The sequence below is a fragment of the Anser anser genome (assembly GCF_964211835.1).
Source record: "Anser anser genome assembly, chromosome: 2".
Taxonomy (NCBI): Eukaryota; Metazoa; Chordata; class Aves; order Anseriformes; family Anatidae; genus Anser; species Anser anser.
In genome coordinates, this window is record NC_139721.1 from 135164772 (window position 1) to 135181054 (window position 16283).

A 16283-nucleotide genomic window follows, 5' to 3' on the forward strand; every position below is an offset into this window, starting at 1 on the left:
TATATTAGACTATATTACCAGGTGTGTACTACCTAAGTGAACGTAATATTTCCAAAGTCCTGCAACTTATTGCACTATTTAAAGTGATTTTAATCTTAATGAGAGCTCCTTTCACAATCAGCAACAAGTGTTAAACTTATCCATAGATACTGACTTTCTCAAATTTATCTAGAAAAATAATTCATATGTGAATTTTAGCATAGGTTCAGTAAGACTGCCAATTCCTTATTAATAGGAAAAAAAAAGTTTTATTAGGCAGTAGTCTGTGCTTCCAGTGTCAGATACTTATGGGTATAGTACTTATACATTAAAGCAGTAACAGGGAAAATCACCAAAGGACTTTATTATGCATTATAATCAAGGTTTCAGCTTTTGAATACTCGTACAAAGTGATCCTGTTACTTCACTTCTCATGAATTTCAGACAGATATATTGGGATCAGAAGTTTTGAAAAGGGTCAAGAATGCTTATATTTCATTGACATATACAGAAGCATTGAAAAATAGTACTTTTTTTGAGAACTGTTCATACTTTTTAAAAAACTAATTTCATAAATTTATACACATATGATTTACAAGACATCTGCAGTACACTGTTTTGAAAATTGGGAGTTCTTTGCATCAAAACTCTTTCTGAGTATGTAAAGTAGCTACATATTTCTGTATTATAACGAAGTTCTTTGATGCCGCCATTTAAGGTCTTTGGAATGGTAGACACATAGTTACATATGGTTCAGGTGGTGAAGAGTAATTCTTTAGATAAGATGCCTAAGCTTTAGGTAGCTCTTGCTGTCCAAGTAAAAGCGGCTGTAACCCTTGTTTTCATCCACAGTCTTTGAACACACAGTTTTCAGATCAGTCTGTGAAATTGCTATAGGATTCTATGTTACAGCATAGGAGTCAGAGAATGTATGAAGATGCAATGATTTAATCACAGTAACACTGCACTCCAAGTAAACACCTTAGTGTAGCATTACTTAAATCTCTAGGCCAATTTATACCAGAACACTGCAAGACTTCCATTCTGATCTCCTACAGATGGAGTCTGAATATTACTTAGTTCAAAGGTATAGTGAATTTCAGCAGTTTCTGGCATCATACTTTTTATGTAAGGGAAACTTTGAAAGATAAGAGTTTTTGTAAACATGAACTTACTATTTTGTTTACTATCCATGCAAACGTGGGGAAAAAGGGAGAAAGGGATAATACATTATGAGTGACTTCATACGGAGGGAAGTATTTTCTGTCCTGTGCTGAACTATTTTGATATAATTAACAAGTTAATGTCTTTCAGCTTTTTAGCACTGTTTAGAACTTTGATCTGGGATAACTGCAGTGTAAAACCACCTGTTTCTTGTATCCCAGATTCCTTGTCTCAAAACACAGATGACGATACATAAGTTCTATTACTGATCCACCCAAGGCAAGTTTAATATATTGATCTTTACTCAAATGACTGATCCATGTACTTTTGCAACATGAATAATTGGTTTCATTAAAATATCCACATTTGTGACCTCTCTATGCAGTGAAAATAAGACACAAAGCATGCTTTAAATTAAAAATAAAAAGCACTTTTTTCATCTCTTAAAAATTACTACCTCAACCTTCTTTAATCCTAAAAATATACCTTTAGAGCTATACATCTTTATTATGTCTAGAAATGGTGAGCTATAGTGAGGCAACATTTGCCTGACCTAGGGTTCTATTAAGGCATTGTTCATGTACAAGACCCAGATACCCTTATGTACATTGTTTAAGTGAATTAAATACATTTATGCTTACTGAATTCCTTTCTCACCTAGAAAAAACAATTTCTTTCAAACAGAAAATATTTCCCAAAGAGACTGAAAGAACTGTAATGAACTAACAGCTAATACCACGTTATATGTTATGATATTAGATCACTGTTTCACAGATAACCAAAAAAACTCTTCCAAGTTCAAGCTCAAGAGGATTTATGAGGAACAGCAAGTTATTCTAAGGCTTAAGACTAAAAAATATCATGAGTGGCTGTGACAGAGGCAGATAAAGTACCAGCTACCATAATCGGAAGAATCAGAACCATTACATGATGAATGATCCCATTGTGTATTGATGCTTCTGGAAATGTTGGTATACATATATATAATTATATATATATATATTTATATATATGATCACAATATAAATACTTCATGTTTTTTATGTTTTTTTTAAATAATAATAATAACAAAGCTGTACCAGTAGTAGTCATTCACATCCACTTTTCAGAAATATAAATGAGAAATCACACGCGTAATGCTCAGTCGTAATATAGATTGCTAATCATATTTAGCACTGGAATTCTTATACTATTAAATGAAAATTAGCACCCTATTGAACTAAATAGTAAAATCCCAGTGATTTCAATGGAGCCAAGATTTTACTCTTAGTCATAGCACAAATTACTTGTGTGTTTTATGTCCAGAATAATTACTTTCCATACAGCACAAATGAGGAAACATTACTCATATAATCACAGAGCCTGTCAAAGAAAAATAAATAAATAAATATACTGTAGCTCAGCATATTCCTGAATGAGATCAGAATCTGGACTGTATGGCTTGGACCATTTCTTTCTCCAAATCTAAATAAGATCCAGCATCACAAGGTTGTTTTGGGAAAAGTCACAAATAATGAAGAAATAATTCCCACAAGCATATTGGTTCGAAGGAGCCAAAGCATTAATAATATGTAAGTCTCCTCTCCTACTTGTACATCATTGGAAAATATATACTTGTCAGTAAAGTTATCCATTTGCTTTGTTTCATTCTCATGTTCAAGTTCTGCATGTTTCAGCAACAGAGGTCCACAACTGGAAGTTGTTTCAACTTCTTACTTCTTGAAATATTGATAGAGTGTTTATTGGGACTTTGGAGAAGTTGCTCATGATATTGTGCATATTTGGAAGCTGACCCATATCTGCTTTCACAGCTTTGACAGAAGAGCAGAACCAGGGGACAAGGATGGGTGGGGGAAGGAAGCATTGCCAGGAAGGATAATTCTGAAATGCTGAGTTCTTCTTTGGGCAGCCTTCTTTTAGGGATGGACTTGTTATAGTTGCTGGTTATCTGGATGGTGGGGGTAAAGTATGCAACCATACACACTAAAAATATAATAAAGACATGAGCTTTTTGTTCATAGGAAGAACATTCCCTCATTCCATAAAAAGGGATCTCTTCATTCCATAAAGAGAGAGCAGTGCCTCAGAGGAGGCTAAATTAAGGCAAAGTTTCCCCACTTCTAAGCAATAATGAATCATTTTAAAAAATGCCCTGCTCCGGTAATTTCTCATCTGAGTGGGGTTTTCCACTCAAGTTATCTAGACCCTTCACAGTAATGATATCTGCTTGATAGGAAAAGGGCCTGAGAAGTTTTTATATCTTCTTCATATATGTCTACATGTATTCACACACACACGCACTCACGTGTATATGTACCCACACAAACATGCCCTCACACAGAGTTATAAATATATATATGTACATATGCAAAGAGACAAGACTGAAAACCATGTCAAATGTGGAGTATTACCCACTTTTCAGAACCATTTATACTACTATCTACACAATACATATTGAAACTCAACTTTAAGATGTTTTATTTTTATGTACATTTTTTTGTTTGTTTGTTTTTTGTCTGGAAATAAAATATCTAAATACAGACAGACTGTAATGTTGTATATGTATAGCTTTCAACAATACTTTAGCTGAATAAATGCTTTGTACATAGTTCTGTCTTTTAATGGAGTTTACAGCTACATTGATAAAATGGATTCCTCATTTCCTTGATTGTTTTTAACCAATAACAAGCAGAGAGACAATTACAAGTTAATATTAATAAGCAGCTCAAATAACACTGGTTAAATTATGTACAATACAAACCATTCATACAAATGAAGACTAGGATATTGAATTTGTTACAATATTTTATAATAAAGATAAGACAGCCACTTATAACTTACATGTTCTCCTCCAGGCATCTTCCTTCCTAGTGATCAGTTGAAGGGTTTTAAAACAGCTTAGCTTGCCTAAACTCAACCAGGTTTAAAGAATCAGAGCATAAAGAGTCAGAGAAACATGAAACCAGAATGTCTGCCCACATGTAAATTCCAAATGTTTGCCCATCTTTACTAGTAACAGGCTCGTTCCATGGAAAAAGAGCCACCTAACGCCACCTCGAATGTGCCTACTGTATGCTGGAAAAAAGTCACGATGTTTTGTTGTGTTCATATAATAAGGAATACTGAACGCTAGACACACATTTCTCCCATTTTAACAAGTATTTACTCCTACAGTATTATTTACCAGTACAGCTACTCCAAGCAGTAGAATGTGTGAGTGGGGATTATTGGTTGGCATGTATTCAAAGGACTTTCAAAGAGATTTCCATAACAGTCTGTGTTAGAAACCATTCTCTGTCTAGTTAATCCATTTTACTTGATGATAGGTTATCTTGAAACCTTAGATATCAGACAATGAAATCTCCCTTAACAGGAATCTCAATAGATGTGAGCTGAAAAGAGTGTGTGTCTCTGTGTACGTGTATGGTTTTATTTTAAATCCATAGTGATTTACAACTAGATTGATACATGGAGCTGACTGGGTAAAAATTACATTAGATTGTTTTCCACTAACATATTTGCAGCCATTTGACATCATCAGCAGCAGGTAGACACATTCCAGGCAATAGATGTGGCCTTCCTCCTTGAGGTTACAGCCCTGTCATATGACCTTTTTTATTCCTCAGGCTTCAGTCTCAGATACGTGTTCATCCTCACCCTGAAGGGAAGTAGGGTGTGTCACTGTGGTAGTTGTAATCAGGACACACCTTCTGTACTAGTTTATAATCTGTACTATAAAAGGAAATGTAAATACAGATTACTTTAAAGGGCTTGGAGCAGAGCCATGACACATGGCTCTGGGTCTGCTCCTGATAACAGGTTTTTGAAGGGTCATAGTTGCAGAGTGTGTTCTTGGTAGCCTTGTCAACCTTTTCGTACTCAATTCGACAGTTAAAGGACTTGGAATCTTTGGCATCAATCACTGTCTGTTGTGCCAAGTCAAATTCCACTATTTTTGTAGGGGGCACTAGGCTCACAGATACATTCCCTTGACCAGTAGAGTTATGCCTGAAGTAAACGCTAAACGTCCCATTGCCATGGTCAACAATTTTCCCCGTTATTAACAGATTTAGCTTCACAGTCTTGATGTTGGAATGAAAATCTCCCCAGCCAAACATTTTCTTAAATTTCCCAGTCTTGACAATGGGCCGTCTCTTTGCTCTGGGCCGAGGCTCTTGCAGGTCTGTGGAGTTCCTCAGCCAGTCCCAGAGATCTTGCTCAGAATAAGTTTCTGGGGCATCATATCGCAGGTCCAAATCTGTATCATTTTCCTTTCCACGAAAAGTCTGTGACAGCAGTCGGCTGATGGACAAGTCTTTGTTACTTTCTGTCCATATGTGCTTTAGTGTGGATTTGGAGCTTCCTGATTTTAGAAGTTCTGTTTTTCCTCCGTTTGTTAAATTTGCACAGGTAACCTGAAAAATAATGAAGAGAAGAAGAAAGAAAGGATATGTTGAGATATGTAATACAAAATCCATCATTTCCACATGATACAATGAGCAAATTTCAAAATCATAAGAATTTATGGGGGGGAAATAATTATATTCTCTGTACTCGGGTAAAACAAAACATAAATGTCTCTTATCCACTTCTTTCCAAGTAGTTATTATTTAATTCTTTTTTGGCAATCTTTTACACTGGTCTTCAGAATTAATTCTGACCATTCATTTAATTCTTCAGCCTGTAAGTCACCTCTGTTATGATGCCTTTAAGTGATGAGTAAGTAATGAAATACTGCAAAAACTAAGATACACAGCCATGTCATCCTCCACTGTGTATGGGGCTTTCACTGGCCACTTCTCATCTCAGAGTGAAGTACTCTTGCTTGAATGTTCTCTCTGCAAGTGGATGTGTTTTCCACCATCAGAGGCACATCCATTTTTCTTTGCTGCCCCTGGAGTTCACTGTCAAGGTCCTGTCTTGCTGGTGCCAACTTGACCATGCTCAGAGTCCATGTTATTATAAAACAAGTAATAGCAATATAATTTTCCTCCTTTTATAAGAACACATTGGTCTGTAGCCTTGACTGGGACCTTCAGTAACAACTGAAGAATAAATAATGGGATGAAAGTTTTAATGAGTTGCTTTGACAGCAATAAACATACTGTAAGTTTTACCTCAATTAATGCAAGAGGAGTCACACTCATGCTCCTTTACAGATTAACTACTGATTTGCCTTGTCTGTATCTAGTATGACATGTATTTCTCCTTCCTCACTCGACTTCTTTCTTCACACCTTCCTCCCCAAACCAGTGGTCTCTGCAAGACAGAGAGCCATTTGCATATTTTCAAGAAAAATATGGCCACCTATCTGAAAGTAGTAATAAAAAGAAATCTTAAAAATCACATTTTTATTTTGAGAGAGAGAGAGAGAGAGAGAAAACCCTGCACCGAGATCCTAAAAATCATAAACCTCAGAGACTGTTTTTCACAGAATTCAGTGTCAGAACAATTTTACCTTATTTATTTTCTATTTGCCTTGTTTGTGTGGAAAACAGAGAACAGATGCAGCTTTACACCTGTCTGACGCAGCACTGATGGAGAGCTCTGATGGAAGGTAGAAGGGATAGCTAGAATTGGCTGGGGACGGCAGGTTGACAGGAAGGAACCTACAAACTTTTCCCTTAAAAACACACAAGACATGCTGCCACATTTTTTAATATTTGAACTGGTCTGAAGAAGCCATTGAGTTTCTTATTTCCCTTTTCAAGGCTACATAGCACATTCTGAAAATGTCTGCTTTATGACTCTTGTGTTCTGGCACTGAGTTACACGCTTCTTTCATATCTTCAGTTATATCTTTCTCTTCACTTAAAAATGAATTAGGTGTATTCCCAATCCAAGAAACACAATGGAAAACAGCTAGTATTTAAATTATTTAAGCCATGGCCCCTTCTTACTGGTACAACTGCAAGTATATGTCACAGAGGTTATCTATTACATGGCCTTTTCATTTCTTAACAATCATGGAATTGAAGCATATTTTCAACACTCTTTCAAGGTCAGTTGAAGGCATACACATAAAATCAGTTTAAGCTTTCTCAACACCCTAATCAGATATGAGGTATGCCTCCAAACTTTTACAGTAAACAAGTAGGTAAACAATTCTGTCACATCCCTTACTATACCTCCTCAGTGCACTTCAGGTTGAGGGGACAGTAACAATAATAGATAAAATATGGGTTTTCTATAAGATCTCGCCAAAGGGATGACTTTCTCCTCCTTTGTACTGAAGGAAGGATAAACATACTCTAGAATTTTGATAGACAGTTTGTAGATGCATTTTAGCATCAACACAGTGAGCCAGGAGAGAAGCTGTAATGAAATGCACTGATTGTGTGATGGTTAATGAAGCAGCAATGAAGATGTCACAGGGAGAGAGAAAGAGACTCAGAATGTAATTTTGCAGTGGCATATGGGGAAGGAGTGCAAAATAAGAGGAGAAATGTGGTTAAAAGAAAAAATGTGCCTCTCTAGTAAGAATCTGTCAACCTGGTACGAGTCTAGCAGTTAGCTAGCAGAGCTAATATACCTGCAATCTGTAGGTAGGACACAGATTGCTAGCCACTGTATATTTCTTTCCTTAGAGCTTGCTTTTCCTTTGTTTTGCTTTCTGCATCCAAGGATTTACATTTCATAGGATTATACTACAAGTTCCATGTAACAAGATGTAACAGTATAAAAACTACTTAAAAAGAAGGTCTGCTTTTTTCAGCTGTGTAAAACTTAATGCTGAGGAAAAGAAGTATTTTCTGAAAGAGTTGCTGACTGATCCAATATATTTGTGTTCTTGAAAGGCAGTATATTTGATGGAAATGGATGATTCAAATCCCATGCATGCTGTACTGCTTCATACCTGACCTAACAAATACAATTGATTGTTACTGTCATTGATTTTGTAATACCTAAAAGGCTTCTGGTCATGCAGTTAGCCCTGAGACCTCTACGATTTTCAGTGTGGGTAACTGTCTGCTTCCATGATTAAAGGCCTGAACCTGCCCTCCCTAGTCAAGTGTGTATGTAAGCACTGGAAAAAAACAGCCCATGAGGGTTAATAAAAAAGCTCTAGAATTCATTGCTCTTCACTAACATTTTCCAGCCAACTGCATTTTCATATACTGTTAGTCTACTATGTACTATAGAAAGTAGCTATATGTATCCTCAGAGACTTGCATACCCAATAATACAGAGCATTGCTGCGTAATAGAATTTCTGCAAATACAGCAGTTATTTTCACATGAACTAATCTACGATTTTCTTCTCTCTCTCTTCTTTCCAACCATAAGTCGGCAATAATACAAGAAAGATTGTACAGATCCATGAGATTTTGCACTTACTCATACAAAAAACAGCTTAGACCCATTTTAGCAAGGCATGAAAAAAAGTGTTGATTGAAAATGTCTGATAGAGTTGAAACACTGAGCATCCAAAATTCTATGGTGGCTTTTGTGTTCTTCTTTGAGTATACATGTATATAATTCAGAAACATGCAGCTGCTCCCTTACCAACTAATTCACCGTAACAAGAGTTGTCTTCTCTTCCAAAGCCAACTGTCACTCCCAAACTGAAATGCCTTGCCCTGGATTATTTACCTTCTTTACAATAACAGTTCACTGGAACTGTTCAAGTCTATACAGGATTGGGATGAGTATGGGTATTTTTCTCTATATTTAGATTATATAAATTTATGGAGTTGACAAGTAACACATTTCACTGTACAAAAATAAGTGCTATTTCAGTTTCTGTTGGTTGAAGTGTTCGGGGTCCAGACTTTTACAATGTATATGGAACTTTCTATGGTAGTCTCCCAGTCTTCATTGGTAGCTTTAAGATTTATTCTGATGAAGTAACAATGATAAAATACACATGAACGTTGAAAAATTTAGCCCAGTACAGTGCAATATATCAATGTTGTAAAAGGGCTGAGGAGGGGTATTTCCTGTGCCAGCATACCTAGAAGTGAGTGATTATGATGTCAGCAGTGTACATATAGAACAAGAGTAAGGACAAAAAAATATGGGAATACTTGGCCAATACTACAGATGTCACTGGAAAAGCACTCACTAAGACTAGGAGACTGACCTTTTGTTCCAGTCTTGTATTTTTAATGGAAAGTACAAATTTCCACTGCCTAGTAACGCTTACTGATCTCAAAAAAAAAAGGCACAGGAAACTGATCGTCTGGTAACTTTTTCAATGAATGACAAATTGCTATCCCATTCTTCTTGTGTTTCTAGGCAAAAGCAAAGACACTGGGCTCAATATACCAAAGCATCAGTAAAAAAAAAAAAAATTGATCCATAATTTAGTTTATGTCCCATTAAAATAGAATATTCCATTCATTCTGTATCCTCCTTTTTGAGGCTGAAGAAATTTTCATGATGAACTTTAGCTTCATTAGATGTGTTTTAACGAATATGTGTAGCTCATTTAGGACTTCCTAAAGGATAGGTAGTTGTCTCAAAAAGCTTGATGTTCTCTTTCAAGACTAAACTCTGAATGTTTAGTCAGGTCAAATTTAAATATTTGAAACAGAGAAAACAAAGTTGGAAAGTCATATCAGGAAGCCATCAAGGTCTCAAGTGGTGATTTAGTCCTTCTTCTCATCCGAGGTTAAAATATACCATAGCTGTATTAACATTAATTTAGACTGATAAATCTGAGATTAAAAAAAATAATAATAATTCAAAGAGGTACAGAATGCCACTTGATTTCTCACTCTTTTCTTTTTATTCTAGCTCTATTACAGTTCATTACCTATAATTACAGTATTGGCTTAGAAATTATGTATTTATTCCTCTGAATGTATGACTACTTGAGGGCAAATGAAAATGTAAACAAACAATCTAATACTCAAGGTAGAAAATCTCTCTCTTCAGGTAAATAACTAATCAAAACCAAGATCATTTTTGCTGGCATAGCACTGTAAGAATTTGGCATCACTGTGTTTGTATGTGCTCTGTATACAAGAATTTGGAATTTTCTTTCTTCTGTCAGATATCTCTGCATTGATAGAACAGTAGTGATGTACATAGCTGTAAGCTGGACGATTATCAAGGCAGGATGGCACTCAGAATTTTTTTGCTGAATCTAGTTTTCCTACTTTAATCTTGTTTTATCCTGTTTCTTCCTGTTAGGTGGAGGAAAATCTGGACCTAGTTTACTACACTGCTTTGACCAATTTTTATTCCTATACTTGTGTACATACCATACAAAGTCACTAGTGGCATGGATCTATTTTATCTAATGAATAATTTCCAGATAAGTCAAAGCCAATATTCTACAGATATTTGACCATTCACATAGAAACTGAGAATTAATTTTGATAGAGAAATGTTTGTAACAGAGGGAAATAAAACACAGTGATGGACTTGCAGCTGTTACAAATGATTACAAAAATGATATGTGAGAAAGGGAGGACGAAAGCAGAATACCACACACAGTACTACTTCATATAAACAGAACTCTCTGTTTCTAACTTTCAATTCTTTTTGCTATATGACCAGCAGAGAATAAGCATGTGGACTGGTTGATCAAAATGTGCAAACTCAAATGAATCTGACAAAAGGGGCAGTATGTCTTAATTTACTGTGTCAAAAGAGAACACAGAAATGACTATGCAGGATCAGACCAAAAAGTCATTTAGAAGTGTTCTGCCTCCAAAAACAGCAATGAGAAGCCTCAAGAAGAGCAAGAACAGGTCAAACATATGATAGTCCCTTAGATTCTCCCAAGCTACCAAATATTTTTAGTTTCCTCAGCTATATATTATTTCTCTGTTTTCTTTTTCAGTAACTTTCAGTAGTCCTTTTCTGCACTTTCATGGTAATTTTGAGTAGATTTACCCGAGTTTTCAGAAAAGCTTGCTTCGTGCTATTTCAATTCTGCATATTTCTTGTTTTACTTTTGATATATTCTGTTTGTTTCAAATGACTCTTGCTAGAAAGAAAACATGGCTACCTGACCACAGCTCTTTCACACAACAGAGGTTATGCAGGACCAGAAGCTGATATAAATTCACCTAATGACAGCTGATATAAATTCAGTGAAATTTAATACCATTAAATTTGAGTGCCCGTATCAGTTGATGTCTGATTTGGATCTGACATACAAATAATCAGAGGGTAGTTAGAAAATTCATACCCACAGAAAGATGAGGGCACTAATAAACCAGTGGAGACACTTCTTTATTTGGGGATATTATAATTCTTAAAATATGTTAATCATTAAGTATTAAGATATTGCAATGGGTTGTTCTGCAAAAGAAAAATACTTAAAATAAATTACAGCTTTACAGTGCTCTTTTACACAATGTAAGTTATCTGTTGTAAATAAGTCTGAAAACTAATAAATTTCAAATAATTTTCAATAAATGTAAAGGTGACGGAACACCTTCAGTGGTTGGTTTCCAATAAGAATACCTCAGAACCATGATTTTGTTTTAGTTTCATTTCCTCTCCCTTGCATTCATGTTGACTATAGTCACTGCCACAAGCTCTGCGAATGTTAAGAAACAGACTGAAGAAAGGAAGTGGCAGACTGCCACCATAGTTTACAAAAGTCTCAGAACATATTCTGTACTAGCCCAGTTCATGATCTAGAGTGGGAATCATCTCACTTACCACCTCACTTGTATGGAATTTAGGTGGTAGGTACAAGGTATTCTTCTGGGCTTATTGCACAACTAATACAGAGAGAGACACAGAATGAACTACATCATCTACCTCAATTAGCTATTGATGGACCCTCAAGGATTGAATAAATGTCCATCATCTTGTATGCCTCAGGGTATGCAAGAAAACACTGACCTACAGGTCATATTACTTATGAGTTTGCCATGGAGAGAACACAAAGGCTGCAGGCTGGAAGAAGGTCAATGATTGCTCTGTCAGTACCCTTTATGAAATGCTCTAGTCATGTCCAAGTCCACTGCTCCCTACACCATTAAGGAGGGAGGCTAGTGCTATGCTACTTGTACAGCAAGGTGTGCAGGCTTAGAATCATAGAATTATTTACATAGATTTTTTTTTACATAGATTTACATAGATTACATAGATTACATAGATATTTACATAGAAACATAGAATCATTAATGTTGGAAAAGACCTCACAGATCATCTGGTACAACTATCCCCCTACTAACAATATTACCCACTAAAACACATCCCTAAGTACCACATCTAACCTTTCCTTAAACATGCCCAAAGACCGTGACTCCGCCACCTCCCTGGGCAACCCATTCCAGTGTTTAACTACTTTTTCTGAGAAGAAATTTCTCATAATTTCCAACCTGAACCTCCCCTGGTGCAACTTGAGTCCATTCCCTCTTGTTCTATTGATAGTTACCTGTGAGAAGAGGCCAACGCCCAGCTCCCCACAGCTTCCTTTCAGGTAGAATCATAGAATCAGAATCATAGAATGGTTTGGGTTGGAAGGGACTTTAAAGATCATCTAGTTCTGAGCCCCCTGTCATGGGCAGGGATGTCACTCACTAGATCAGGCTGCCCAAAGTTCCATCCAACTTGGCCTTAAATACTTTCCATATTCCAATTGAATGTTTGCTAGTATTGTTCCTCCTTTTAGATACAAAAAATTTCCTATACAGAAGTTCCATTTTGGAGGGAGTATAGCTATGTATTATTCTGTTATCTTTGGGGTTTTATTTGACAAAACAAATAATTTTCACTGGTGTTTAAGTCTAAAACATAACTCTCCTTGTGTCTTTTTTGTAGACTAGTGACTAGAACAAATGTTTTATACACAGGATTTTTAAAAGTGTTTGGTGATTTAAAGACACAGATTGGCACCTGAAATCCATCAGACAGGCTGTGATTATGAAAACATTTCTTCTAACAGCAGTGCCCTAACACATTTTTCTCTTTCTCCTTTCTCTCTGCTTTGCTTTGGCAGTGCTGTCCTCTCAGCTGTGGCAGCACAGCTCATTGTATACTCTTTGTAATGACTTTCTATTTCCTTTCACAAAATTCCAGAGTGGAAATCAAACTTGAAGTTAAACATTAAGGATTTTCTAAGTGGATGGAGAAACCTGGACACGTTGAACCAGGAACCAAATCCACAGAGTCACAACAGGAAGCCATTAGATATCAGCCCTAAGAAATGTTCTTCCCTTTTTCTGGAAAGCAGAGGTGAATACAGGCACTGCTGTCACTCTTGTCTTTCAGAGATGAGATCTCACTCTTTTTCTTTAAAAATGTAGCTCCCAGAGGAAAAAAATAAAATAAATAAATGCCATTGTCAATTTAAGAGCTTGAGAACACCAGAGTCAAACCAAAAGTCCATCTTGTCTTGTACCATGCATCCAACATTGGTCAAAAGGTGATTTTGTTGGCAAAGAAAACAAAGAGGAAAATATATTAATTCTATCAGAAAATCTTCTCAATCTTAAAATACTTGAAGATCACAGACTTCTGAAGTTGGAATGGTGGTTAAGAATTCAATAACCTTCAACAAATATTACTTATAGGAACTGGCCTGTCTCTCTCTGAAACTCTGAACATCTGAAACAATCTGTGACCAGCAGTTCCACATCTCAAATTCCAATTGTCTGAGGAACCCTCTCCTGGATGCTAAGGACAGGGAGAGCTGTAGAAGTTTAAGGATGGCACTAGGGGAGCTTCCAGGTAAAGAAAATGAAGTGTTGTCTGAGTTAGAGGTACTTCCAGAACTAGGAAGCTCCAAAGGCGATAGTCAACAGAGAGTATAAAAACATGTTGTAACTGTGTTACTTAAATACATTGAAAATGTATGAACTCTCTCTCTCTTTATCAGCCAAATCCTGACCACCACTAAAGTCAACTATAAAACAAGAGTTTTACGGGAAGAACAGAAGGATGAATATAGCAAGATAATATGTAGTTTGCTTTCATTTTCTTGCCTAGTAATATAATTAAGGCAGATTGGATGCTGTTTAGCATGTAAAGCATCGTTTCTCTTTCAAATTAGAAAACATTAAATTATCCCATATAGTAGTCTGTAAACTGAAGGACCAACTGAGTTACAATACCCTGTGAAAATCTTCACATTACCATTTTACAGCTGCTTTTTGCCTTAGAATTGCAAGAATTCAGCCCAAATATTTCTAATGGTGGAGATGCAAGTGAAATTATAAAGATTTGGAAAATGATTGAAATATAACTGTATGAAATATCCTATTAACTCTTGCCCTACGTTTTACATTTTTAGAAAGAATTTAAACTAAACTCTTGAAGCCTGCTGCCTATGTTGTCATTAAAGATTTTTTACTTCAGTGGATTATGACTTTTGAAAATTCACCCCAGCTCTGTTCAGCAGGGGATTAAACTTCCATGGAATAAATTAAAGTAGGTTGAAAATGTCTAACAGAGTTTTAAGACCCCTGTATTATACCAGTATCACAGACTGCTGCTAACTTTGAAATGAAAGTCTAGCTAGGTAAATAAATTTTGTCAAGGATCTATTTCTCTCATTCCACATTCCTATAAGCCTTCTTTTATTAATATTGGTTTGCCATTTTCTGAATACATGTAGAAAGTAATATTAAATAAAATTAGATTTAATATGAAAGGCCACAGAGCAACATTTTAATCAAAATTTGCATTGTATTTTTCTTTACATATAACACACTGAAGAAAACGTCCATTTCCATATTGTTACACATATCTTCTAAAGAGAGTGAAAAAGACTGTAATGTGTTCTTCACTAGTTAAATGGAGGATATCCCAGTACTATATCATGTTGTCAAGGTTTTGGCTGGGATGAAGTTAATTTTCTTCGTAGAGGCTCACACAATGCTAAGATTTGGATTTTTGATGAAAAGAGTTGTGATTATACACCAACGCTTTTAGTTGCAGAGCAGTGCTTGCACTGAACCAAGGACTTTTCAGCTTCTCATGCTGCTCTGCCAGCAGGTAGGTTGGGGGTGCATAAGGAGCTGGGAGGGGACACAGCCAGGACAGCTGACCCAAACTGTCCACAACATATGGTATTACACTCAGCAATAAAAGCTGAGGAAGAAGGAGAAAGGGAGGGACATTCAGAGTAAAGGCATTTGTCTTCCCAAGTAACCATTACACGTGATGTACCCTGTTTTCCTGGAAGTGGCTGAATATCTGCCTGCCAAGGGGAAGTAATGAACAAATTCCTTGTTTTGCTTTGTTTGCATGTGCAGCTTTTTCTTTACATAGTAAACTGTCCTTGTTCCAACCCATGAGTTCTCACACTTTCACCTTTCTGATTCTCTCCCTCTTCCTACCTGGGTAGAATGAGCGAGTGACTGTGTGGTGCTGAGCTGCCTGATGGCATTAACCCATAACAAAACGGGCAAAGCCACTTTGCACTATCAAGATGTTCTATTAATATTATTTATTTTCTACATCCAGTTTCCAATAATTTACTGCTAATATAAAAGTTTAATAAAATTAAAATTCTCCCACGTTAATATTACCCAAATAGTTTATTACTGCAGACATCATATTGTTCAAAGAAAAGTGCTAGAATTATGATATAATTGAGCCATGTAGATATTTGTGGGTGCATTCTGGAAACTCATATTTGAACAAAGATGTCTCACAAGATTCCTCTGAGTGCAAGTACACACTCTGCCAACATCAGTGAATTTGTAAGAGGTTCTCGTGCAGTACAAAAAAGGGATTGCACAAATATGTGAAATTCTACTGCAAAACTATAGTTTCCGGTCATAAAAATTGCCTTTTGTTCATTCATTTATAAAAAAAGCTCTGTACTTTGGTAAGGGTATTTATGAAAGTACAGGAGCTGTTCCACAGTCCAACAGGAGTTTGGCATATCCCTGCTAACATTCATGCCTTCATCTTCAGCTTAAATCCTTACCAGAGATGCATAATATCTCTCCAGAAGTCCTCTGTAATCACAAAGACAATGTTTTCTTCTCTTTGAATTTCAGCCAGAAATAGCAACATATTCCCTTTCTAAGTGTGTTTGTTTAATAAGCATTGATCATTCATTCATTCTGTCAGTGGATATGAAAATTTTCTAAAATCCATCTCCAAGAAGAGAGGTGAGTTCCTTTGATGATTTTCTGATAAGGAAGGGAAAGACTAAACAGCTATTCTATTGCAAGGGTACTCAATTATTTTTATTGAGACGTACATATCTCAATATAC

General features: G+C 36.0%; 1 protein-coding gene across 6 annotated transcripts in view; it reads right to left on the reverse strand.

The window, feature by feature from the left end:
* Positions 1–228: 228 nt before the first annotated feature.
* Positions 229–16283, reverse strand: part of NXPH1 (neurexophilin 1) — a 181853-nt gene continuing 165798 nt past the window's right edge. For 5 of the 6 annotated variants that reach the window (XM_083825164.1, XM_083825166.1, XM_083825167.1 and 2 more), the window contains one exon: positions 229–5558. In XM_083825164.1, the coding sequence (XP_083681290.1) occupies positions 4797–5558 (762 nt within the window). In that variant the 3' untranslated portion in view covers positions 229–4796. Of the gene's footprint in view, positions 5559–6260; positions 6403–16283 lie in introns of all 6 variants that reach the window. The other variant, XM_083825168.1, reaches the window with a different exon arrangement.